We start from the raw sequence: 27,819 nt of genomic DNA, 5'->3' as shown, positions 1-27,819 counted from the left end.
CAAATAAACATTTTGAAAACAAATACTTTTATAATTATAATATTTTTTAATTTTATTAATTAATAAAATTTTCACCACAGTTAGCGGCTCTTCTTTTGGATTTTACTTTTTAATAGCTAAATTACAAAAAAACTCTCCTGTAAATATCGTTTTTTTTTTACTTTTACTTCTTAATTTTCAAAAATCTATATTTTTGCCCCCATAAAATTTTAAAAATATTTTCAGAGAGGTACGATTTTAATAGAAAAGGCAAAAAGATCAAATTATCCTTATTTCTTCTATAAGGATAAAATTAATTTTTTAGTATATTTCTGTCCTTTTGAAGGGCTATTTTTGTATAAATTATAAAAAATGAACGGAATAGTAATGGAAGCTGACGGACAGGGGCTAAATGCAACAATTTAAAATATTGAAAGGTTTAAAATATAGGTTTTTTAAAAGTGAGGAACGAAAAATAGAAAAAGGGATATGTATAAGGGGTTTTGTGTAATTTAGCCTATTTTTTATTATATCCACGGATTCTTCCCTTTCGGTGTTCGCCTCCGATTCCTTTCCCTCTCTACTGCTACTACCAATTCCAATCCACGAGGAAAAGAGAAAAAAAAAAAAAAAAAAAAAAAAAAAATTGGAGACAGAGAAATGGGCTCCGAAGATGCATCGCGCGTCGTCGGTATCTTCTTCTTAATCACTTTTTTTTTTTGTTGGTGTGATTTTGGTGGTTTTTTAGTTGGAATTCTCATGCATGCCCTGTTTAGTAATTCGGATGGGTTTAAAAAAAAACACAAAAATTCGCTTAATTTTTGTCGTTTGCAAACTAAACTGATCAGTTGTTGAAAAATACATTTATTAGATATTAGAAACACTGTTCTCAGGTTGTTGAATCTCAATCTTTTTTGGCGAGTAATTGATTATTTCACGTTCTATGGTACCTAGCATGGTACGAAAAGAGTCCTGAGTTTGAGTCCTGCATAACGCACTCTGATGTCAAAAAGAGTTCTGAATTTGAGTCCTGCATAATGCACTCTGATGTCACGCCTGTTTGCGGATTCTCATCACGAATGGCTTTTCGTATAGCCCACCTGCTGAAGCTCGAATTTGTACAAATAGCAGGAGGAGGTTCTGAGTTCGAGTCCTTGGAAAACGCACTCTGATGTCGCACCTGTTTTCGGATTCTTAGCACAAAGTAGTCCATCTACTGAAGCTCGAATTTTACATCGATGCCCCCTTCGGCGATATCCTCTACAAGTACATGTATCTTCCTCGGGTTCGTCCACGTCTTAGTGTTAAAATCGTCTGTCAACCGATGAATTTTGGGAAATGTAAGCAAATCGGATCATTTGACGTCCGACTTGCTGGATTTGCATTTCTTGGGTATTAGAAACTTACCGATCTAAAAGCGATACAGTGCTCCGTTTGGCACCGAACCTAAAGAGAATTTTAAAGGAGTTTAGATGAGAATAATTCAATTGATTCCATTTAGAAATGAAATTTCTTTGTTTAGATTAAATCGGAGTTCAACTAAGTTCTATTTCGTTTCGTTGTTTAGTGAAATATGAGAATTTATTTCAATGTGACTAATTTTTCCCATTTTATACTCAGTTGTATAGTGAGAAAAAAAAATGTCTTAACTAATTTAAGGAGTGTTAATTTGCGTCGTTGATAAAGTGTAACTAATAGAAAATAAATTCTCAGCAAATCCAACCTCAAATCGTGAGAGTTGATGAGATTCATTTGTATTACGAGAAATCCCGCCAAATCCTTCCAAATCAATTGAACTCTCATTGACTTATGGTACGAAACGATGGATTTAATAGAAACTAGAATTCCAATTCTTTAGAATTATAGCTTGGGGCAGCCAAACAATGTGGCAGCCTATACGTAACTGAGGATAAACCAGGAAAGTAAGCAAGGGAGTTCAAATGAAATCACATTTCATTTCAAACAACAGATTCAACTGCAAGCCAAGTTCATTTGAATTCGTTAAATTGCAATTTAGTTTATGTCTTGTTTTGGCACCAAATGTCGTGGAAGACAGAAATTAAGTAAATATTGTGTTGAATTTTTATCGATTTATAAGTTAGCTTTTGATCAACATCCTCTTGGATGTTTTGGATAAGTTTGCAATGGAAGAATTTGCTGTTTGTTGCTGATGTTGAAAGCCGAAAAAGACATTTCTCCTAAAACGTAGCAGCAGTTGGAATCTGATGCAACCACCAGTAGGTTAGGGCACAGCAGTTTGTATCAATTCACTATTCTGAAGTCAATGTGGGACGTAATTGAACATCATTAAATCAGTTGAGGGTATCGTTGGGGGGTATCTTTGATTACTGGTTCTCTTTATGTGAGAATGTGTTTTCCTTATTTCTTTTGGGCTTTTTGATTTGATAACAAAGAGTTAGATACCGAGTTAGATACCTATGACAAGGTCGAACTAAGTGAAAATCTTTGGTGTGCTTGTGAATACTATGGTCTGCCGTGTTCATGTCATCTTGTGTCGAACATGTTTACTTGCCAGACACTCCACGGATGTATGCCCTTTATGTGTCCTTTGCATGTCCACTATCTTTCCTAGTTGTAATGTATTAATCATGCGTCCGTTGCATGTCCATCATGACCATACGCATCCAGTCCTATGTATGAGCTGTATCGATTACATATCTAAAAATATGTACGATGACATAGGTAATCAAACTCTGGAATGAGTGAGTTTGCCCATATATATTCAATTTTTTGTTCAACCGGAATGGTTTCATAATCTGAATTTTTTCAGAACCTTATGTTTCATGATTTCATATCATAATATTATAATAAGCAATAATCATATATACTGTTCCAACTAATCGTTGACATAAATATTCTAGACCTTACAATGCATGCTAACTCTTTGAATTGAATATATATTTTAAATGCTACATAAATAATTCTTCAGTTATTATTTACCAATCTTAGACTCCGTTTGGAATCACGTATTGCACATTGTGCTTATCGACAATGTCAGGGTGTAGAAAGTGTCCTATGGAATGCTTTTTCATTCTCTAGTCGCGGCGTGTAATTTACTCATAAAATCTCGGCTGCGGCATGGGCTCATCATCTCTTTTTGCCATAACAAACAATCTATTCACTGAATCCTGTTCCACCCGCACAGCACACAATGAGGTTCCGAATGGGCCCATAATATAATTAGTGTTTATTTATCTGTCTATTTAGGGGTAATCAATTGCTTTCTGTAAGTAATCAATATTTTATGGAAATGCTATTTTTCTTAGAAATATAATGAGAATGTATTTAAATAGATGTTGTTCTGTCAAAAGTTATCATATTCATTGACGACGTCACTGCCATGCCCATATCCAAATATTTTGCAATTGACTAGTTGACATGTTTGTGTTGTGCCGTATCCCCTGTTCATATACGTGGAACGTAGGTTGTAACTTTCCCTGTTATACTATATATTCTCTCTCTCTCTCTCTCTCTCTCTCTCTCTACGCTTCTTTTCTTGCTATTAAGTGTTAGGGCATTAATTAAGTAATCATTTCCTGGATAATTTTGAAAAAAGCAGGCTGCATCTTCCATATATAGTTGAATTCTTTAGTTCAACATATCTAGATATTGATGAGTATGTTTATAATATAAATATAACACAAGTTTACGTCCAAGTTCATGCTGCTTAGAGAGTCAATTGTATATTTGTAACCATGCAACTTGTATGTCCCCAGTTCCTAGAAACTTCAGATTGCTCGAAGAGCTCGAGAGAGGCGAGAAGGGTATTGGTGATGGAACTGTTAGCTATGGAATGGATGATGCTGATGACGTATACATGCGTTCGTGGACTGGAACTATCATCGGTCCCCAAAATGTAGGCTTCTAAGTTTATATGCTCATTACAAGGAAAAAAGTAAAGGAGTAGAGTGCAAATTTGGTCCCTGAAGATCGGTCATACTGAGAGTTATAACTTAACAATGCAGTCCTTGAAGTTTGCTCAATATATTTTTAAGTTCTTCTGTTAGTCTACTATTTTAAGAAATTTCACATCATTGTCATTCACTCTAGTTTCTGTGCCAGCAAACTTTAACAGGATGCTGAAATGATGTCTTGTTCAGACGACGGACTAAAGGAGGACTTAACTGTTATTGTAAAATATTTCAGGGACTAAATTGTTATGTTACAACATTGAGGATGTCTGTGGAATCAAACTTCAAGGACTATATTTGTGATTAACCCTGAAAAACCACAAGTTAAACTTCTAGACGCTCTAAATGTCATGTATTTTCAATTACAGACTGTTCATGAGGGGCGAATATATCAGTTGAAGCTGTTCTGTGACACGGACTATCCAGATAAGCCGCCGATCGTGAGGTTTCAGACTCGCATAAACATGACCTGTGTAAACCAAGAAACCGGCATGGTATGTACTAGCTATTAAATCTCGACACCTCTTTGTGTCTATTTGGTGTGGTTTCTGGAACTATTTTTGCTTTAGCAGAAGCTAAAAGGAGTTTCCAAACCCTAAGAGCAAAAGATCGGCTGAAGTTTTTCTATCGCTGCACAAGACAACTATTGAGGGGATTATCATAAAAAAGCTATTAGTGCTTTCTTGAGCAGCTGTGTTCAAAAAGCACTTTTTAGAAACTACAGTCTGTTTTGTAAATCTACTGATAGTATTGTGACAATGACTTTCCAGGTTGAACCAAGCCTATTTCCTATGCTCGCTAACTGGCTGAGGGAGTACACAATGGAGGACATTTTAATCGGCTTGAAGAAAGAGATGTCTGCTCTGCAGAACCGTGGGCTTAGCCAACCTGTGGAAGGTATCTTTTTCAGGGCATAAATTGCATATAAAGCCTTCTACTATGTTTCAGCAATGGATTAGTTTCACTTACAAGGTTCCTAACCTTTTCATGTTGGCCCTATTTGAATGTCGAAATAAGATATCCAGTGATAAGTTATTCGGCATAAAGATTTTTTCCAATATGTTGTTGAAAACTAGGAGTTTAGTGTTTGCTCTTAGAAAGGTCTTGAATTCATGATCTGGTAGAATAGTATATTTTACCTCCTCAGAGGTGATTTGTTTTGTTCGCAAAATGACGTAAAGACCGATTATGGTATTTATTCCAGATATTTGATGAGGAAATTAAAGGGATATACTGAATAAGATGTCCATGCAGCAATATGTGGTGTTCATTGCGATCTTACCATTCTCATTGATATGCCCATATTATCGGAGTATAAGTCTACAAGTTCCCTGCATGGCTTTTACCTAGAAAACAGAAAAAATAAAAAAATAAAAAAACAAGTTGTGCTTTACGAGTCAGTAAGATGACAATCGCATGATCTGACGAATTTTGGTGTAGGAACTTGATTGAGAGGGTAGGCTTGCTAAGAAATTCGAAAGTAAAAGATCCAATTGTAGCAATTGAAAGGTTGCGCAACAAACTGAGAAACCCCACTAGAGAAATCGAGGACGCTAGTTTGGTATTATCCCTTTTGTCTTTTCGAACTGGGCATCTCTTTTCTCTCCTGTTTTGGATGTTTTGCGAGATTCTAAATCTTTCTATTGATCCGCAGGCAACGAGGAGCAAAGGATGGAGGCGAAAGGGTTAGTGCTGAGGTGTTCTATCCTTTAGCAAGAGATGATTCGGCTAATGTACATACTAATTGAGATGCGCGGCATCAACGAAGAAGCTAAAGCTTATCCAGCACTATTTGGCGAAGCAGCGTGCTTGAACCGGAGACCTAATGGCTTTCTCACAATCAAGCTATGAGCTAGTTGTTGTGAATAACAGTGCCTTAGGTTATAGGTGTATAAACCTTGTTTTATTATTATGTTATGTGACAAGTTCCTGCTCTTATTTCCTCATATTCATCTTTGGACTCCCAATAAATTGTTGTGACAAAGTTGTTTTGTTGTTTGAGTCTTTTTTAACAGTGTATGCATTGTACCTCAAAGTAATATACAGTTGAATAAAGTTACACCAATATATGGAAACTCTATTATCTTTCCAAATTACTAGTATCTTTTTAAAGAAAATTTGTTTACAAGCTAACCAACAAATATGAAAATTTTTTTCTGATGCATTCAATTGCATAGAGTTTGGAGGGAAGCAACTTGTTAAGTTCTTTTCTTTTTCCATGTTCTTGTGAGAAATGTTGTTGGGTAGTATATTGAATTTTTAATTTTGAGACATTAATTATTAAAACATGATTTGATGCAGTGCTGAGTCGGACCGAACTGTATTCAGGCTATAATTGATTATTTTCTCTTTAGAGGCAGAGAAAGTCTTCTCTATAATAGTTATTTCATATGTGAATAACAACATTTAATCAAAAACTTCTGCGGTGCAAAAAAGTATTCTCCATCATAGTTATTCAGTATATAATTAATAATATATAATCAGTCTCTTTAATGTCATTCATAAAATCATTATCAAAGTCCTAACAAATAGAGTGGCTAAAGTGAAATAGGGGTGTACACGATTTGATCCCAAAAAAAAAAACAAACCGAACCAAACCAAATAGTCCTTATATGGTTATCGGTTTCGTTCGGTTTGTAAATTTACTAAGGCCCCGTTTGGATACCTCTAAAAATGTAGCATAGTGGTAGAAAAATAATCCTATGAAGTGTTTGGAAGAAAAAAAAATTACGTAATTTTTGGAGTACAGTTATACTATACACCAAAAAATGGAGTAAACTTACAATCTACTTTAACCAAAGGAAAAAAAATTCCACCATTTTGGGCTTCCAAAGATGTATCAATTTATAAAATTTAAATTTCAACATAAAATTTTAGATTTCAAATTTCAAAATTTTAAAATTCAAATTTAATTTTGATTTTAAATTTCAAATTTTAAATTTCAAATTTCAAATTTCAAAAACTTCAAATTTTAAATTTTAAATTTCAAATTTCAAAAACTTCAAATTTCAAATTTCAAATTTGCAAAAGTGCAAATTGTCAAAGTTTCAAAAGTTCAATATTGTCAATTTTCAATATTTCAATTTAATTCATTTTTCAATTTGCGTTTAATTTCCAACTTTATTTGCAAATTTATTTCCATTTGTTTTAATTCATTTCAAATTTTCAATTTCAAATTTCCAAAAGTTCAATTTTCAATTCAAATGTTCAACTTTCAATTACAATTTAAAAAGTTCAATTTAAAAGTTCAATTCAAATTTCAATTTCAAAAGTTTAAATTTTCTAAATTTCAATTTAAAAATTAAATTTCAAAATTAAATTTCAAATTCAATTTCAAATTTCAAATTTTAATTAATTTTTAATTTATGTTCATTTTAAATTTAATTTAAACTTATTTAAATTTTAAATTATAAATTATTAAATTTAAATTAAAAATTAATGTAAGTTTTTTAATTTTAATTTAAAGTTTAAATGGTCTATACTTTATTTTAAATTAGTTTCAATTTTAATTTTAAATTTCAAATTCCAAATTTCAAATTTCAAATTTAAAACATAAAATCTAATTTAATTTTTTAATTTTTAATTTTTAATTTTAATTTTATATTTTGAATTTTGAATTTTAATTTTTAAAATTTTATTTTAAAATTTTTGAATTTTGAATTTTGAATTTTGAATTTTAAAATTGTAGAAATTTAATTATTATAAATACTGTGGAATTGTATGATCTGTATCCAAACAGCTTAAAAATGAAGCTGTGGAATTTTTTTGTAGTTACAGAATTCCGTATTTCATTTAGACCAAAACCATAAAATAAAAATTCTATGGAGTTTTTTAGCTATGCATCCAAACAGGACCTAAATGTTGGTTTTCGGTTTTGGTTCGGTTTGAACACATTTCTTGACTGAACCGATGGCCAAGTAATAATATTTTTTACACTCTTTATCTGAAGTATTTATTAAAAATTTATCTGTACGATCAAATCTCGATCATATGTCAACCCATTTCTCAAAATTTTATGCACATAATCAAATTTTGTCGGTGTGATTTCATAATGATTCAATTTGTGAATCTTAAATTATAAAGAAAATTCATAAGAAATATAAAAAAAAATAATCTGAAAATTAAATGCAAAACCAAATTCGATTTTCTTTCGATCAGTTCAGTTCGGCTGTAAATTTTTTTCAAACCGAAGAATTCGACTCGGTTCGAGATTTGCCTAAAAATTAAACCAAATAGAAACTGAGTACATCCATCAGTGGGAGATTTATCTTGGTTTGCTTTGTTTCAGCAGAGGAATTGGTATCTTTGTTGCTGAAGATGCAGTGTTTAAAATTAGATCTTAGGAAAAGCTTACCACAAAATAAACTGAAATGCTCAATTCCAAAATCTTTAACTAAGAAGTGGATTAACTGGTCTGAGCAATGGATCCAATGTAAGAAGGGTATCAAGTAAGGAAGAAAAAGCAGCTGATATTTTCGTACTGAGGAAGCCACGGACAATAATTTAGTTAACTGTCCGTTTGGTTGAACGTAAAATCGTGAAAAATAATTTTTCATGGAATAAAATTTTGGTGAAAAATATATATATATATATATATGTTTTGTAGTGTTTGGTTTGTAGGAAAAAAAAAAATATAGTTTTTCATCAATATTTGTTTGTTCGAAAGAAAAAAAAAATCTGCATCTATTTGGTTCAGTGGAAAAAAATGAATGAAAAAAATTTTACGCGGCTAGAGTTTTCGTTTTCCGCCAAAAAAATAGCGAAAAACAAAAACTTCAATTATTCCCTTATTCCCTAAATCCGTAAAAGTACTTGTACGGGAAAATATTTTTACAGCGAACCAAACAAGCGGAAAAGTATTTTTTACACCAAAAAATTTGTTCGTTTTACGCGGAATCAAATGCCCCTAAAGGATTAGGGCCGAGTCGAAATTGCAAAACTATCTCTTTACGCTCTGCATATGATACCTTTGCTTTCTTACAAGCAAATATATACCTAAAATTATTCCTCCTAAATTGTCATATGGTAACATTCTCTTTATTTGTTGAGTGTGGGCTCCATCTCGAACTGGCTTAAGTTCTCCATATGTTTTCCTCTTTTTTTGCTTGAACTGAACTGAATTTTTCTTTTTCTTTGCTTGAACCGAACCGATTATTGTTGAGTGTGGGCTTTTCCAAAGCGACTGAAGTCTTCCACATATTTTTTTCTTTTTTTACTTGAACTGAATCTGGTTTTTCTCTTTCTTTACTTAAATCGAATTGCATCAACCTATTGCATTGGGCCAAACTGGCCCAACTACTCCACATATTTCCATCTTTGAACCGGATTTTTTTCTTTCTTTGCTTGAACCAAACCAATCACTATCGAGTGTGTACTCTATCCGAAACCGGTTCAAGTTTCCTTTTTTTTTGCTTGAACTGAACCGGATTTTCTTGTTTTTGCTTGAACAGAATCGGGTGACATCTCTGCAGTGGGTGTGACTGTTCCTCTTTCTCTTCCTTCTATTGTTACCTTCCTTCATTGATAAGATGAATTCCACCCCTCAGCGTCGTTTGTCCATTGTCGTTTTCTCTTCCTTTGTCACCGTTTTTTTTTTCAATTTTCTGCCCGTCGCATCGCACGGGTTACTATATAAGTATTTGTATATCTTACTAAACTTAAGCAATTACTATATACATCTCTAAACTTCAAACACTGTATTCATCACTCTAAACTTTCAATTCCTTGCAATAATACCCCTTTACAAAGTGATCTTTGGCATATTATAAAAATGTCTTTTGTTTATCACGTGTGAATGGTGTTTTTAACGCACGTTAAAATATACTCTGTCTCTATCAGCCATACAAAAGTGGACAGCCACAGGGACGAAGCTATATGGAGGCCCAAGGTCGCCATGCCCCCTCTCAACTTTTCAATATTTGTTTAATGGTCCTTCAAATTTTTTTTTTTTTTTTTGTGGACCATGGATAGCTTTGGCCCCCTAGTTTTTCAATATTTACTTAATAGTATGGTGCCAATATAACTCTCTCTCTNCTTTCTCCTAATCGGTATACTCTTTTTATGGGTGAAAATATATTAAAAGCTTCTTGCTTATAGAGTATTTTGTAATATATTTCTCTACTCTAAAAATTTTATTTAATAATTTTTTAAAACTTTTATTTATCTTAGGTGAGCTCTTTTATTTGACTAAATCAAGAATTGCATTAAATTTAATAGCTATGTTAATTTTATTTACTAAAAAACTAAGAAATTACTGTTAGATTTAGTAAAATTTCTAAGTTATTTTAATGTAATAATATAAAAAAAAAATAATTAGAAGTTAAACATATGAAAATAAAAAACATAAAGTTCATACTTTTACATTATTTATTTAATTAATAATTATTTAATAAAAAATTTTTAATTAGAAAAAATTGTGTTTATTATTTATTACTAAAGTTTCTATTTAAATATATTTTGGCCCCCCTCAAGATTGAATCCTAGCTTCGTCCCTGGACAGTCATGTAGAGAAATCCTGTCGCCAACTTCTCTCCCCATTAGTTTGCCAAACGGTCGCTAACCTTTCTTCGTATGTCATCTTCCATCCTGCAACACTGTTCCCATCGTCCGCCAACAACGTCGCCACTATCATATTCAGCTGCTTGGAGGTGAAAGAAGTTGAGCGTGGTGCCATTGTCTACTATAATCGTATGTAATGCAAAAAATAATATCTCCAAATTATACAAATAATAAAGAGATCGCATCATCAAAATCCATCCATCCAACACGAAATAATATTACAGAAATAGATGATAAGTGAAAAAAAAAAGAAAACACTTCAATTGGACATCAAAAAAATTTAAGAAGTATAAAATAAATTTTTTAAAAATTTGGAAAGATGTAAAAATAATTTCAAATTTTGGTGGAACAAATTCGCATTTAATCCAAAGATTAGTCTGTTGCGTTCGAACAGACAATTCAAAAAAGTTAAAAAAGGCAGTCTTGTTGTCCATAACTTTTTCCTAGAGCAAGTGGCAAAGGGCTTGATGGTTGGTACCCGAGACCCAAGTTCGAATCCTAGTTGATTCACATTTCTAGCTAAGTTTATTTCTAAATGAAATAAACGAAGCGGGTAGCGTGCTATCTATCTCTCAAAAAAAAAAAACTTTTCTTGCCTTCCCAAACTGGACTATATATCTATATCTATACCTTCTATACCTATAAATTATTTCTCCTAAATTCCTTCTAATTTGCCACTTGGTAACATTCCCTTCATTTGTTAAGTGTGGGCTCCATCTCGAACCAGCTCAAGTCTCCATATGTTTTTCTCTTTTTTTGCTTGAACCGAATGATTTTTTTTTCTTTACTTGAAGCGAACAGATCATTATTGAGTGTGGGCTCCCCCAAAGTAGCTCAAGTCTTCCACATGCTTCCCTCTTTTTTTGCTTGAACTGAATCTGATTTTTCTCTTTTTTTACTTGAACCGAATCGGGTCAACCTGTTGCATTGGGCCAAACTGGCCCAACTACTCCACATGTTTCCATCTTTGAACCGGATTTTTTTTCTTTCTTTGCTTGAACCAAACCAATCACTGTCGAGTGTGGACTTCACGCCCACATCTCTGCAGTGGGCATGACTGCTCCTCTTCCTCTTCCCTACATTGGTACCTTCATTCATCGATAAGATGAATTACACTCCCCATCATCCTTTTTTAATTGCCATTCTCTCTTCCTTTGTCACCTTTTTTTGAATTATTTACTTGTCGCATCACACAAGTTACTACACTAGTTTCATACTATTTCTATTTGAGTGACTCTCAAGATTGAAGATGAACTTACACAAATTGAAAGTGATCAAACAACAAGCATTCTTTTGAAGAAACACTAACAGAATAAAAGGCAGCTTTTGTATGTTTTAATAGTGTCATATCGAATGAAAAAAAATTAAAAATATAGAAGATTAAAATTTAAGTAATAATAGTTAGCTTTACTTATTTTGAGCAGTTGGTACTTTAGAACCCAACAAATAATTATTACTTATAGGATGAGCCATTATTATATCTAGTATACACGACATTTAGAGAGAAGTACTATGTTGCAAACAAGTACAATAATAAAAACTTTTGTAAAACATTAAATTTTATTATAAATTTATCATTTTATTATTGATTAGATTCTTCATCATCTTATTATTGATTATATTCTTCATCATCTTTCTCCCAATAAGAGTAGTTTGGAATAATATTTTCAAAAGTTCAAATGTGAATAGCCAATTTGCACAAAAAAATCCACAAGTTTTGAGCTTTTGCAAAACTGGACCGCCTTTTTCGATTTTGCAGATTCGGGCCGAATTTTCAGAAAATTGACCAAAATACTCTTATTCCTTTCTTTCTCTCCTTTTTTTTCTTCCGTTCTTTTTTTCCCTCTACGAAGAGAGTGGCGGAGGCACAGGTAGCTCGCCTTCCCTCTGCCCCCCGCGCCCTCGCCCGCATCCGCACACCATCCGCCCTCTTCATCTCTAACCCCACCAAGACTGCACTCGTCGCCACCCTTTGGGACGCCCTACCTCGCCTTTGCCCTATGCGCCCTCGCCCGCGCCCGCTCACCCCCACCTCCCATCGCCTTCGACTCCGCCGAGGCTGCAAATCGATCCTCTTTTTTTCCTCTTCGAACCTCCTCTACCGCCTCTGCGACCCTTTACGACCCACCTCCATCTCTACTGCAGCAGATTTTTCACCCACCAAATCCATTTCTGGGAACTCACCGTCCTCACTACCGCCGCTGACAATGAAAATGAAGCGCATCTCGGCACCAAGAAGCTCACTGGCGAAGGAGGGGGCACACGACCCACTGCGCCCACCTAAGGCCGGCGACAAGCGAGGTGGAGACGAAGGAGAGCGCGACGACGCCGAAGAAGAAGGTGGGGCAGTGGCTAGCGCGGTGTCCCAAAAGGCAACGGCGAGCACGACCTCGACGATGTCAAAGGCGAGGAGGGCGGGGGCTATACGGGAGTATCTTTGGTTAAGCATTTTTGTTTGCTTAAAACAAAAAAAAAAAAAACTAAAAATTAAAAACTAGAGAAGAAGAAAGAAGAAGATGAAATTGCACTGTTAAGATAAAGTTACTCTGTTTTAAAAGAACGTTGCATTATTATAGACATAATAAGTTACACTCTTTGAGATGTAAATTGCATCTTTTAAGATAAAAGTTACACTTTTTGAGAGATAGTCACACTATTTCTTCTCCCAAAGAGCGCCTTTTAAGATGAAAGTTATACTTTTTAAATAAAAATTATACTCTTTGTGAGATAGTTATATTGTTTCTCCTCCCAAAGAGTGCAACTTTCATCTTAAAATGTGCAATTTATATCTTAAAGAGTGCAACTTATGTCTATAATAATATAACATTCTTCTAAAACAGTATAACTTTATCTTAACAATGCAATTTCATCACATCCTTCCTTCTTCTCTAGTTCTTCTTTCTTATTATCTAGTTTTTTTTTTTTAGTTATTTTTTTTATTTTAAGCAAACAAAAGTACTTAACTAAAGATGCTCCCGTGCACTCCCCGCCCTCCTCGCCTTCGACCTCGCTGAGGCCACGCTTGCCGCTGCCCTCTAGGACGCCGCACTTGCGGCCGCCCCGCCCTCTTCTCCGGCGTCGTCGTGCTCTCCTCCGTCTCCATCTCACTTGTCGTCGGCCTCGGATGGGTGAGGTGCGTTGCGTGCCCTCTCCCTCGCCAGCGAGCTTCTGGGCGCCGAGAAGCATTTCTTTTTCGTTGTCGGCGATGGTGATGAGAACGATGGGTTCTCAAAAATAGGTTTGGTGGGTGAAAAATTTGGTGCAGTGGAGGTGAGTCGCGAAGGTCACGGAAGAGGTGGAGGAGGTTCGGAGAGAAGAAAAAAAGGATCGCAACGCAGTCTCGGCAGGGTCGGAGGTGAAGGGGGCGGGGGGTGAGTGGGCGTGAGTGAGGGTACATAGAGCGAAGGCAATGAAGGCCGTCTCAAAGCGTGGCGGCCAACGCAACCTTGGTGGGGTTGGAGGCGAGGAGGGCGGGTGGTGTGTGGATGCAGGCGAGGGCGCCAGGGGTAGAGGGGAGGCGGGCCGCCTCCACTTGCACCTCTCTCTTTGTAGAGGGAAAAAAAAGAACGGAAGAAAAAAAAGGTAAGAAAGAAAGGAATAAGAGTATTTTGGTTAGTTTTCTAAAAATTCGGCCGGAATCTGCAAAATCGAAAAAAACGGCCCAGTTTTACAAAAGCTCAAAACTTGTGGATTTTTTATACAAATTGGCCAATGTAAATTATTCTCTTACTGCTATTTATTTGATGGAAAGTCAATAACGTTAAAAGAATATTTGTTCTAATTTTTTTTATATATTTTACTAAAAGTATTCACACTATCAAATAATGAATTAGGCTAAATACTACTAATAGCACTGTTGGTGCTGTTAGGTTTCGGCACTTAGATCAAGAGATGTACGGTTAGGATAATAGTGGTTAGTGAATGGTTGATTGAATAATATGATATTAGCGATGAAAAAGGTAAAATGGGTTAATCTAATAGCGAAAAACTTGATAGCACCCATTGCTTGGTGCTAATGATAGCATTGTAGTGAGACTCATCAGTATCAGTAATTAATATTTATTAGAGTTAAGCTTCTATACTTTTAAAAGTATAGGAGTATTTGTGCTTGTGATTTTTTATCCATTGAATCGCCTCAAAATTCGTACAGTACTAGTAAAGAAAATTTAACCTAACACATTATTTAGAGTAATGCACAGATCTTAAAGCCCAGAAGCCCAACTCTATTATATTATTATCTATTTTATTATTTTATTTAATAATTAACTTTGCGAAGAGGATTAAGATTTAGGCTTTGTTTGGTCTGTTAGATAAAAATAGAGTTCGGATAAAAATATATATAAAATTATATTTTTATATTTTTCACGCAGAAAATCTGTTGTAACCGATTCATTATAATGTACAACATATAATATTATATATAAAAATAAATAAATTTTTTTTTTATTGTACTTCCTCACGGAATGAAACACACAGGCAGGATGAAATATGAAAGAAAGCATTAATTTACGACAAATTAAGCATTTACGATATTACCGTCGACGCGCCGCCGCCGCGCTTCGCCGCTTCGATCCTCGGAGGAAAAGAGAGGAGGCCATGGCGGCGTCTCCACCTCTCTCTCCTCCGCGCGTCATCGCTCGCCACGTGTCCTTCTTCTTCCTCCTCCTCCTCCTCCTCCTCCTCCCGCTGCTCGCTCTCTCCAAATCCTCTCCTCGCCCCATCACCGTAAGCCCCTCTCTCTCTCTCTCTCTCTCTCTCTCTCTCTCTCTCTCTCTAGGGTTTCCTCTCATCTCCCTCGCGGATTTGATCCCCAGGACGACGAGATCCGGGAGAAGAAGAACGCGTGCTACGCCGACATCGAGAGGTGCCGATCCTGAATCCGCTCCTTTTCTCCTCTCCCCTCCTGTGAATTGATGAAACCCTAACACGTGATCTTTGATTGTGCTTCTGGGACCCCAATTGAAGTGGACTGTGGGGGTGGAAGTGCCGAGCTTCGGTAATCGCGAAGGAGAACTGCGCCCTGCTGTGCCTTTCGCCGCGATGCTACGAGCTCATTTACGAAGACGATCCCGTAAAATTAGAGATCTCTTTCCCTTTAATCGTAGTTCCTTTTACTTTTGATTCTACTGAGTTGATATATTTTTTGGATCAGTTGGAAGAAGGGGAGAAGGACTTTGTCCGAGGGCAAGAGTACAAATACTGCATGCACAAGTAAGAAGAGTCTGCCAAAATTGGATAATTTTGATGCATAATTTTCAAATTTATTCTGTTTTTGTTGTGTTTGTAGATTGTAGAATTGCTTTTTGCTCCTGGCATTGATTATATCTAACAGTTCAGTGGTATTAATTCCTAATTTGTGGGTCATTTTATATTTAATGCGACCCTAGGAGAACGTGATCAATTGATTATAGGGGGGGAAAAAAGGATTTTAATAAAAAGAAGATGTGAACAAAATGAATAGAACCATAGTGTTGTAAAATGAGGGTGAAAAATATTGATGGCAATTTCACATACACTTGGTGGGCAATTTCACAACCCACTCTCTACAAGCATCCAATTGAAAGTCAAGCACAAGAACAATAACAAAATAAACAAAATCACAAGAACACAAGGATTTACGTGGTTCGACTATGCCTACATCCACAGGAGAACAATACAAAAGAAGCTTCCACTATAAACTTAGAGATTATAAGAGAGATTCAAATGGGAGAAATATCACCTTAACTTCAAGGTGTAAAAGAGAGCTCCAACAATCTCTAGCTCTATCCAAATGGTGTAAACCACACCTCACAAGTAAGATCTCACCTTCTTCTTAATAGAACCAAGATCAAAACCAAGCCCTAGGGTTCCCTCTTTTTTCTCCCACTTCTTTTCTTACTCTCTACCTCTCTCTCTTTTTTTTCTCTCATATTCAAATATCCCACTTTAGCTTCTAAGAGAAGAAGCTAACAATATGGGCCTTTGGATCAAAAGAATCATGATCCAAAGGTTTACAAATAGGGGACTCACATACATAATAAAAATTTTTTCTCTCATATTCAAATATCCCACTTTAGCTCCTAAGAGAAGAAGCTAACAATATGGGCCTTTGGATCAAAAGAATCATGATCCAAAGGTTTACAAATAGGGGACCCACATACATAATAAAAATATAGAAAGAGGAGATTTTGACTTCACCAAATTACATAACCCACATAGCAAGGCCCAAACAGCAAATAGACCCAATGTAAGTAGCTCAACAATCTCCCACTTGAAGGCAAATCTCCATCCTTCAAACAAGTAATCTCCATCCATCAAATGAGCTTCATTATAATGCTTTGTTCTCCATCGACTCCATCTACTTCTTGATCAATCCGGAGTGCTTCCTACAAAATATGAGTTTTTCCGTAGGAACAACCTTTGTCAACATATCCACAAGGTTTTTCTTTGTATCGATCTTCTCCACATCCAAGTGTTGACGATCTAATGCCATCCGAATAAAGTGAAAGCGAACATCGATATGCTTAGTTCGGGAGTGATATGCCGCATTCTTTGCAAGATGAATTGCACTTTGATTATCACAATGCACAACATATTTGTTTTGCTTCACTCCAAATTGTGCAAGCAATCGTTTCAACCAAATCATTTCCTTCGCCACCTCAGTCAAGGCAACATATTCGGCTTCCGTAGAGGACAAAGCAACAATGTCTTGCAACCTAGACATCCAACTAACCGTACTACCTCCAAATGTAAAAACATATCCCGTAGTGAACTTTCTTGTCTCTCTACAACTGGCATGATCGGAATCAACATATCCATTCATTTCCAAAGAAGTTCCACCAAAACACAAGCAAATATTTTGTGTGCCCTTCAAATACCGAAGAATCCATTTAACGGCTTGCCAATGCTCCCATTTAGGATTAGACATATATCTTGAAATAACTCCAACCGCATAAGCTATGTCCGGTCTTGTACAAACCATAGCATACATCAAACTTCCAACGGCGGAATTATAAGGAACATTCTTCATTTTACCTCTTTCGACCTCATTCTTTGGAGAGTTCTTTTTGGATAACTTGAAATGTCTGGTTAATGGAGTAGAAACCGGCTTACAATCAGTCATCTCAAATCTTTCAAGAACTTTGGAGATATAGCCCGATTGATTAAGCCACAACTTGCCATGCTCCCTATCCCTTTTAATTTGCATGCCCAAAATTTTTTTTGCTTCACCAAGATCCTTAGTAACAAACTTCTTTGACATATCAAGCTTCAACTTTATAATATCATTTTGATCATTACTAGCAATCAACATGTCATCTACATATAGTAACAAAATAGTGAAAGAATCATATGTTGAGCCTTTAAAATAAACACAATGGTCAAAATCACATTTTTTATAGCCTTTATCTTATACCATTGTCTAGATGCTTGCTTTAAACCATACAATCCCTTNATAGTAACAAAATAGTGAAAGAATCATATGTTGAGCCTTTAAAATAAACACAATGGTCAAAATCACATTTTTTATAGCCTTTATCTTGCATGAAAGAATCAAACTTCTTATACCATTGTCTAGATGCTTGCTTTAAACCATACAATCCCTTCTTTAGTTTACATACTAAATTAGGATTAGCTTCTACAAAGCCTTCGGATTGAAACATATAAATTTTTTCATCCAAATCACCATGCAAGAAAGCGGTTTTAATATCAAGTTGCTCAAGTTCAAGATCCAAATTTGCAACTAAAGATAAAACAACTCTAATTGAGCAATGCTTAACAACGAGAGCAAATATTTTATTGAAGTCAATACCTTGCTTTTGTTCGTAGCCCTTAACAACAAGCCTTGCCTTATATCTCTTGGATTCATCGGCTTCATTCTTGATAAACCCATCGATTTTTCAATGCTTTCTTTCCGACTGGAAGCTCCACCAACTCCCAAGTATGGTTTAGATGTAAGGAATCCATCTCATCCTCCATTGCCCTTCGCCACTTTGCTATCCCGGGACAATCTTTTGCTTCCTGAAAACACTCGGGCTCACCTGAATCAGTAAATAAAGCATAATACAAGGAAGGAGAATACCTTTGGGTGGGTTTGTGTAGCCTAGTTGATCTTCTCAACTCATGTGTCGGCGGGGTAGACATATCGTTCTCGCTTTCATGAGAATCATGCCGACTTTTACTAGATTGTATGCTTTCTTCATTATCAACATTATCATCATGACCAACATCACTATCATGAAGTGGAGGATGAACTTCATGTATATCTTGAGAACCATCAACTTGTACATCAACAATAAGCTTATATTTCTTTTGCTCTTCTTCTGTGCCTTTTTTAAACATTACATTTTCTCTAAAGACAACATCCCGACTCCGAATAGTTTTTCCAATAACGGGATCCCAAAGTCTATAGCCCAACTCATCACCTTCATAGCCAAGAAATACATATTTTCTTGATTTCACATCAAGCTTTGTTCTACTTTCTTTCGGAATATGAACACAAATATTCTTAAGTGCCCATAGGAAATGTCTTTGCCACTCCATATAATTTCCGGAATGTACCCTTCTAATGCAACACTAGGTGATATATTAATCAAGTAAACGGCCGTATTTGCCGCTTCAGCCCAAAAAGACTTTGGTAGGCCGGAGTGAGACAACATACTTCGAATCCGCTCCACAATGGTTCGGTTTATTCTTTCAATGATCCCATTTTGTTGCGGTGTGTAGGGAATCGTCTTCACTCTTTTGATGCCATTCTCAAAACAAAAATCATCAAAGGCACTAGAGCAAAATTCACGACCATAGTCTGTTTGCAAGCACTTAATAAAATGGTCGCTTTCTTTTTCAACACGGGTTTTGAATTTCTTAAAAGTTTTAAAAACTTGGTCTTTTGAAGCCAAAGGATCAATCCAACACTTTCTAGAATAATCATCTAAGAAAGTAATAAAGTAGTATGCACCTCCAAGTGGCTTAATATTGAAAGGACCGCAAACATCGGAATAAACCAATTCTAATTGCTTGCCCTTTCTATGCATCTCATTTCTTTTAAAATTAACTCTATGTTGTTTTCCCATAATGCAATGTTCACAAAAATCAAGAAATGAATGCTCGAAGGAAAGAATAAGGTTATGTTCTTGTAATACCTTCATACCATGCTCACTTAGATGACCAAGCCGATTATGCCAAACTTGTATATTTTCGCCTTTACTTGTGGTAGTAACCATCAAATTTGAATCATCACTTTTTTGAGTGGTTCCATGAAGTGTATAGAGACTTTCATCCTTTTAACCTTTCAAAATAGTTATACTACCCCTTTATATCTTCCAAGAGCCCTTCCCAAAAGTGATAACAAAATCGGAATCATCCAATTGTCCCGCCGATATTAAGTTCTTTGTGATCTCCGAAACATGACACACATTTGTCAACGTATACTTTTGGCCATTTGTTTGCTTTATGACAATGTCGCCAATGCCAATAATTTTACATGCCCGATCATTACCAAGATAAACAAATTCACCATCTACTTCTTTATATGTTGAAAAATATGATCGATCCGGACATATATGAAAAGAAGCACCGGAATCCAAAACCCAAGTGTTTGCACAAGAAGAGACTGTGCAAGCAACACTTAATATGACACCACCTTCACCATCCGAAGCGTTGTTAGCTTCATTCTTGATATCCTTCCCTTTACCCTTTTGCTTATTTTTCAAAACATAACAATCCTTTCTCATATAGCCCGTCTTTTTGCAATACCAACAAGTAAGCTTTCTACCTTGTGATTTTGATCTTCCTTTATTTTGAAATCTTTCCTTTGTATTGGAATATTGGCCTCGCTTCGGTAACCTTCCTCTTTCACCAATAGTTAGTGCTTGACTCAAATCATTAGACAATTGACTTGTGGCTTTGCAAGTTTCCTCATTCAACAATGAAGTAACAATATCATTCAATTTGAATTTGTTCCCCATTGTGTTAGCCACCATAGTAACAAGAGTATCCTAACTTGAAGGTAAAGAACTCAAAAGTAGTAAACAAAGGACTTCTTCATCAAGGTTAATTTTGAGAGACTTCAATTGTGCCGCAATAGAGTTGAACTCACTCACATGCTTACGAATAGTAGAACCTTCTTGCATCTTCAAGAGAAAGAGTCTCTTCATTGCATGCATCTTGTTCACACCGGAAGGTTGCTCAAACGATTGCTCCAAAATCTCCTACAATTCGGATGCGGTCTTATATTGATAGACATCAAATAAGATCGATGATGAAATGCACGGCCTAATCGCTGCCAAACATTTTTGGTCAAGTATATCCCATTCATGATTATCCATACTAATGGGCTTTGCACCTTTTCCCAATATTGTTAAATCAAGCTCTTTTGCAATCAAATAATCCTCTATCATGATTTTCCATAGGCCAATTGCTCTCATTCAACTTCTCAAATTCCATAGCCTTCTCCATTTGAAAGATGAATGAATGAACACAAATGAATGCTTAGATAACCACCAATCAAGCTCCCGTACAAATTGTTGTAAAATAAGGGTGAAAAATATTGATGGCAATTTCACAAACATTTAGTGGGCAATTTCACAACCCACTCTCTACAAGCATCCAATTGAAAGTCAAGCATAAGAGCAATAACAAAATAAACAAAATCACAAGAACACAAGGATTTACGTTGTTCGGCTATGCCTACACCCATGGGAGAACAATGCAAAAGAAACTTCCACTATAAACTTGGAGATTACAAGAGGGATTCAAATGGAAGAAATATCACCTTAATTCCAAGGTATAAAAGAGAGCTCCAACAATCTCTAGCTCTATCCAAATAGTATAAATCACACCTCGTAAGGAAGATCTCACCTTCTTGATAGAACTAAGATTAAAACGAAGCCCTAGGATTCCCTCCTTTTCCTCCCATTTCTTTTCTCACTCTCTACTTCTCTCTCTTCTTTTTTCTCTCATATTCTAATATCCCACTTTAGCTCCTAAGAGAAGAAGCTAATAATATGGGCCTTTGGATTAAAAGAATCATGATCCAAAAACTTACAAATAGGAGACTCACATACATAATAAAAATATAGAAAGAGGAGATTTTGACTTCACCAAATTACATAACACAAATAGCAAGGCCCAAATAACAAATAGGCCCAATGTAATTAGCTCAACACATAGAAAGAGCTAGTATGTGGGAATAGTACTTCTTTGGGTTCCATCTTTTCTTTGCAGAGCTTAGATGTAGGCGGTCCGACAGTTATTGATTGCATTAGCTAATGTTGGATAGCATGATTAGTTTCTTCTCTTTTGTATGTTCCATCCTTCCTTTCCGGTGCTTTATTTTACGTGGTCCAATGGCTATTGATTGCACGGTCTAATGGTAGATAAAATAAGAATAGTAGGAGTTGACCTGAACTGTTAAATTGGAGTTGAGCTATGATACTTTTACAACCACCTACCACCACCTACCACCATCATTTCAACCTCACATCTCTCCATCCAAGGGCTAAAAACACACAAGTATCACCCCCATGATACTTTTACAAGTATTCTAGCCCTACTCGTTAAATTGGAATTTTAGAAGCTCAGCTCATCAGTAAAGAATACTAATTGCTATGCAGGCTTGGTTTCCATTTAGGTTGGTGGATTGTTGTTGTTAATAACCTTTTCAAAATCTGTGGAAAGCTTAGCTAGTTTATTGTTGCCTGAGGACTGGAACTCCTCAACTTCAATTATGTTTTTAATGTCTCTTACAACATAAGTTTGTCAAATTGATTTGTCTACAATGAAGACCGACATTTTTTTTATAAAAATGGTAGAGTTTGTCAAATTCATCTGCATACGATGAAGATGAACATTTTTTGGAAAATTATAGACTAACTCATATGGCTCCTACCATAACAAAGTGTAGGAACATAAAATGTGCACAACCTTTTCTTGTGCTGCATATTGAAAATATTCATATTCATGACAAATATTTTGAAGTGGAGCATCCTTACCACAGTGCTAAGTCCTGCCTGTATTATGACAATTATCATAATCATATAATGATAAAATAGCATGAAATTAGTGATAAAATACCTAGAGAATTATGTACATTTTTGTGAATAGCTTCAACTTGGCAAAAGTTGCAGTTCTCTTAATTGATTAATTCGAGGAGTTCCAAGCTAGACTAATGCATCATATTATCAAACACAAGTTTAAAACACGGGTTGGGGAGACGCTAAACGCTTCAGACTATGTAGGTATTTTCACCATTCTTTAATGGATAAGGCACATAGTTGGAAGGCTTTTTCATCTGGCTTAGTTGTCCTAATATAGCAACTAGATGGTAAACTCCAAAAAGAACAACTAGTAATGGACTGTTTATCTGGACTTCCTTTACTTACAAAAATGAATTGGGCTTGTTTGGCCCTATTGTATGATGTTGTATATTTGATAGAGTGTGTTTTGAGTAGTATTAGTAGGGAGAAGTACTATACTAAAATAGCCACAACAACTTCTTTATGTAGCAGACTCAGAGTCATTAAGTTTGATCTTCTTCTTTTGAGTCGTAGAATACTATTTCTACTGTCCACAGTAGAAGCAGCTTCAGATTGTTGCCTGTTGCTGCTGAAAGCTAAAGCAGTACTGGGGCCAAACTGTCCCTTTATGATATTCCAAGTGAAGATAACAAACATATGACAGAGCAATTTAGTTCTTTTTACTTTTACTAGGAACACCATGTAGGTTGCAACTTGTAAGCTGCAATTCGGTTGGGTATACTTTGGTGAGGAATTCGGTTGGGTCAAATAGAGTCGAATCTATTTTATTTTATGTCTACAGAAAAATATAAGTTATATTTACAAGACAAAAACATGAAATTTGTATACTTTCAAGCTTCATAGAGGCGGAGCAGGGGCTGAGACAGAACTTTCATGCAAAGCGAGCGCAGTTGAATATTGCAAAATGTTTAAGATCTGTTTCTGACTATAAATAGTATAGAGTGTAGTCTTCTAATATTATTTAATCTTTCTAATAAAAATATTTCAATCAGCTTCAATTTATACAGGAACTATCTTAATCAGCTTAAATCAAGCTTACCTTAAGCTTGAGTTAAATTTGTTCGAAATGTTTTAAAGTATTTGAAGACAAACAAATATACCTTACCTTGTGGTACCTTTTTCTTAAAACCTGTGCTCTTGTGCTAGCAACCTATCTATTAAACATTCAATAGCTTTTTGGAGTGGTCTTTGAAACTTCAAAGCCCAACAGCAGGAGAAAATCTTTTCTATTACAGGTAATATATATATATGTAGGATCTGTTCCTAATGTGAATCTTATAGAGCCGTGTGAGATGGTGAAGTTCTAATTGAGGGCAATATGGTAAATTGGTAACACTTCATGTCAAATTAATGTCACACACAAAAACTAAACTATTGTTTTTGAACTTTCATGCAAAATGAAAATTTTTGATTGGATATTATTATTCCTACATGAAATTTTCGTCATGTAGAAGATTTTCTTCAACAACAGCAGGTAAGATGTACAAATAGCTTTAGTTGAGCAGTGGAGGATGCTCAAAGTAATTAATCAATCATAGAAAATAGCGGTTTTAAGAAGGCGAGGAGGGGTACAAATTGTACAACATATACAGATGTAAGTACTATTGCTAAGTAAGCAGAGGCGTGTTCCCTCCTTCCGCCCCCTGCTTCTGCCTCTGAGGCTGGACAAAATTCTATAAGGTACTCCATATAGAAAAAAGTATGAGGAGAGGTGGGATGCTCTTCATCCAACCCCTCCTTTAACTCTCGACCACCCATCCAAGTTGTGCTTCTTGGAAAAGTACAACTTGGATGGATGGTCAAGATTTAAAGGAGGGGTTGGATGAAGGGCATCCAATTCCTCCATGTAATAACTCTATAAGGGCCACCTTATAGAATTTCTATCTATTCATGGTCCACTATCAGTATTTATATATGTATATTGGTGTTGACAAAGCTTAATGTCAATTAGGCTTGGTTAAGGTGTGTAATTGAATGCATGGTGTAGGGAGGTTGGGGAGTTGGGAAATTGACTTAGATGTTGACAGAGCAGCCTGCGACAAGTGAAGTATCTTAAAAGCACAAGCTACAGGGTCTGTATTCTTAGAACTGATCAAATTTTAACTCTAGTTGAGGTTTTCGCAGACAAGAAAATCTATGATAAACTAGAGACACGTCACATCTCATAGATGCTTGTCAATTTCCTTGGTAAATGCTTCACTACACTGCCATGTCCAAGGTGGGTGGATAGTGAGAGTTTTGAGTGTAACTTGTTTGGAAAAGTGGTGTGGGTGAGAACGGGAAGTGGATTTCAAGGTGGAGTGAGAGGGCGAAGGATTCAGAGGAGTGGAGAAATAGCAAGGGCTCTCTCTGGCCCAAAACTAATCACATAGAGAGGGTTGTATGTTCTAGTGCATGATCTATATGTTTCTCTGTTTACTGTGGCGGTCGTTTTGTAACTATACTCGGCTTTAAAATAGCTATACAAATTGCCTGGGCGAATTTCTCTTGATCCGGGATGTTGACCTCCCACTGTCCTGTCCTAGCCTGGGGTTTGATCAGGTCTAGTGAAACCAGGAGGTCGGTGGGAAAAGCATGATGCACTAGTTTTCTCTTTTCATATACGGATTTATGTAGGATTTATGTATTTGAATTGTTTCTGCAAAGAGAATTTCAGGGATGTGAAATCGATGCATTTTTTGCTTACATGCAAATGCCTCTGCATCTCATTCATTTTCCAAATGTGCATTGAACTCATTCGAACAAGCTCGTATGCTGCAGGTTGTCCATGGGCGACAGCCTCGACGGTGTGAAGGGGGCCTTCAATTTTTAACTTCAGCCCATGCTTTCACGATTGTGACATTCGCCCCCGCCCCCGCCCCCGCCCCCAGGGAGGAGCATGCCTAACCTATGAAGGAGGTGATAAATGTTGCTTAAAGGAACATTGCATGGGATCTGATATTCACATTGGGTTTGCAATGTGAAAATCGTGATAGTTATAACAGATTTCCTGCAATTTATCTTTGTCAGTGTGATGTCTCTCTAATATTTATGCCGTGCATGAGCGCGCGTATCTCGGTTACGTTTGTAAATTAAACATTTCGTAGTCGACTTCTTTACAGTTTTAGAAATTCAATGCTTTCCATTCTCATACGCATGAATGAATAAATTGGTGGATATCTCACTTGGGCTAACAGAAACACATGGTGTCGCCCATCCACATAAATGCAGGTGTGTGAAACTGTACTATGTTTTGGAAATTTTTTTTTTTTAAAAAAAAAACTTAAAGCCTGGTGGGGGAGCTCCGGGTCATTGCTACGTGTCACTTTTATCTCTATCTGAAGGCTATAATTTTTTTTCTCTATGATTTTAAAAAAAAATTTATTGTATGGAGGTAAAATTAACATGCGGCAGCGGATCAGGAGCTTCCTAGTGAGGCATCATTTGGGAGCTACCCACTTAAGTTTTATCCCCGAGTTTACGTCGAACGTGATATTTGTTGAAACTATTAACTTTTCTTTCAATTTGGTAATAGATGAGGGAAACTTGATCTCAGTTTCTATTTTGCTTTGGCTCAAGCCCAGGCCTTGATTATAAAGAAAGGAACATGATGCTTCTTTTAGCATATTGAGCAATTATTGTTGTTATTACAATTTGTTTCTTTTACTCTGGTTAGCAACTGCAACAGTAGCAAATCACTTGAGAACCAGCTACTGAGAGGAGTCTCAGTAAGTGGGAAGATCATTTTGACGCAAGAGTAAACAAAAGCAGCTTTATATGCCCCTCTTATTTTTCAGACTTTTTGTCCAAATAACTTTATAAAAATTCATATTTAGATAAATAAACCTTTCCGAAAAAAAAAAAAAAACAAACTAACCCTCCTTTCGCCAACTAGACGTCAGGATAGAATTTTCTCTTAAAAGCGATGAATCGTTCACCGTCTTTATAGCAAAAACGGTGAATTATTTACCGTCTTTTTCTTAATATATGTTTTTCTTTCTTTCTATTTTTCATATATATCTTAACAACCACATAAAAATTTTAACAAATTAATATAATATTAACAATCTAAAAACTCTTAATAATCTATCCATACTATCCTAACAATCAAATACAAATTCTAATAAGCCACATAATTCTAACAACCTCATATGTTTTTTATTCCCATATATAATTCTAACGACTATATAAAAATTTCAACAAATTACATTTTTTAATTTTTCATATATAATCATAACAATTATATAAAAATTTCAACAAATTACATGCAANGGAGATGAGACTTAGAGTTTCAGGTTGGAGATCATGTTTTTCTCAAAGTCTCGCCGTCCAGAGGGATACGCCGTTTTGGAGTACGTGGAAAGCTTAGTTCACGGGTTGTTGGCCCTTTCAAGGTATCGGAGCGTATCGGACCGGTAGCTTACAGGATAGCTCTACCCCCGCGACTTGCTTGCATCCATGATGTTTTCCACGTCTCAGCACTGAGGAGATACGTTTTTGACCCCTCTCACGTGATTGACTTCACTCCACTCAAGATTGGCGAGGATCTGAGATACGAGGAGTGACCGTTGCGAATTCTTGCTCGAGAGACGAAAGAATTGCGCAACCGGATCATCCCGTATGTGAAAGTACAGTGGAGCCATCATGATGAGCGGGAGGCGACTTGGGAGCCTGAGACGGTGATGGGGGAAGCCTATCCCTATTTGTTTGATGCCTGAGCAGAGGTATGTTTCAGTTTCGCGGACGAAATTTTTCGTAGTGGGGGAGGATGTGAGATCCCTGGTGTTCAGCTGTGGAGGCTTGTTGGCAGCTCTGGAGAGTGTCGGGACAAGTTCGAGTCGCGTTGGCGTCAAATAGACGTAAAACGGGCTTCGTGCGACGCGAGGATAGTTTTTAGCGAAGAAAATCTGCAATTTGCTCTTTTACTGCTTGCTGTACCGGTACAGCCATCGTGGTGTACCGGTACACTACACAGATTACACGCATACTGCTCTCGGGTTGGCTTCCTGTACCGGTACGCGATCTCGTGTACCGGTACACCAGGGTAGGTGAGAGGGTGTTTTGGTCTTTTTCTACCTCGTTCGTATCACCCTCCTCTCCCCAGCTTATTTACATGTAGAGTGAGGCTGAGAGAGAGAGTTTTGCTCTTGGTTTCCTATCTCTCTCTCTCTAGAGCCGATTGTGGGCAAGGTGGAGCTTGGGTGGAGTTTCGTCGCCGACGTGGTGCCGCGGAGCCGTTCGAGCGCACGTTGTGTCGTCTTGGTGCTGTGAGGAGCTCGGGCGAGCGTAGATTTCCGTCGTCCTCGACATTGCGCAGATTCTTGAGGATCTATCGAGGTGAGTGCTCTGTGGAATTG

At 36.2% G+C, this 27,819-nt stretch overlaps 2 protein-coding genes across 2 annotated transcripts; both read left to right on the top strand.

Annotated features, from left to right (window-relative positions):
* Positions 560-5,991, top strand: LOC109715560 (ubiquitin-conjugating enzyme E2 variant 1B-like). Its single transcript, XM_020240653.1, has 5 exons — positions 560-670; positions 3,717-3,856; positions 4,280-4,405; positions 4,682-4,808; positions 5,566-5,991. Exons 1-5 carry the CDS (start codon positions 640-642, stop codon positions 5,622-5,624), a joined length of 483 nt encoding a protein of 160 aa, XP_020096242.1. The 5' UTR covers positions 560-639; the 3' UTR covers positions 5,625-5,991.
* Positions 14,943-25,615, top strand: LOC109706656. Its single transcript, XM_020227603.1, has 5 exons — positions 14,943-15,194; positions 15,284-15,333; positions 15,435-15,540; positions 15,622-15,680; positions 25,244-25,615. The coding sequence occupies exons 1-5, from the start codon at positions 14,958-14,960 to the stop codon at positions 25,293-25,295; spliced, it is 504 nt and encodes a 167-aa protein (XP_020083192.1). The 5' UTR covers positions 14,943-14,957; the 3' UTR covers positions 25,296-25,615.

Source organism: Ananas comosus, linkage group 1 (assembly GCF_001540865.1).
Source record: "Ananas comosus cultivar F153 linkage group 1, ASM154086v1, whole genome shotgun sequence".
NCBI lineage: Eukaryota > Viridiplantae > Streptophyta > Magnoliopsida > Poales > Bromeliaceae > Ananas > Ananas comosus.
This window is presented reverse-complemented; position numbering and strand designations above follow the sequence as displayed.

What these genes read in the sequence shown, in the direction of transcription:
- LOC109706656 (XM_020227603.1), top strand. Translation starts at nt 14,958, where the DNA reads ATGAAAGAAAGCATTAATTTACGACAAATTAAGCATTTACGATATTAC. An exon ending in TGCTACGCCGACATCGAGAG is followed by an intron (nt 15,334 to 15,434) that starts GTGCCGATCCTG and finishes CCCCAATTGAAG; the next exon opens with TGGACTGTGGGGGTGGAAGT. An exon ending in TACAAATACTGCATGCACAA is followed by an intron (nt 15,681 to 25,243) that starts GTAAGAAGAGTC and finishes CGTATGCTGCAG; the next exon opens with GTTGTCCATGGGCGACAGCC.
- LOC109715560 (XM_020240653.1), top strand. Translation starts at nt 640, where the DNA reads ATGGGCTCCGAAGATGCATCGCGCGTCGTCG. An exon ending in CTATCATCGGTCCCCAAAAT is followed by an intron (nt 3,857 to 4,279) that starts GTAGGCTTCTAA and finishes TTTCAATTACAG; the next exon opens with ACTGTTCATGAGGGGCGAAT. An exon ending in TAAACCAAGAAACCGGCATG is followed by an intron (nt 4,406 to 4,681) that starts GTATGTACTAGC and finishes ATGACTTTCCAG; the next exon opens with GTTGAACCAAGCCTATTTCC.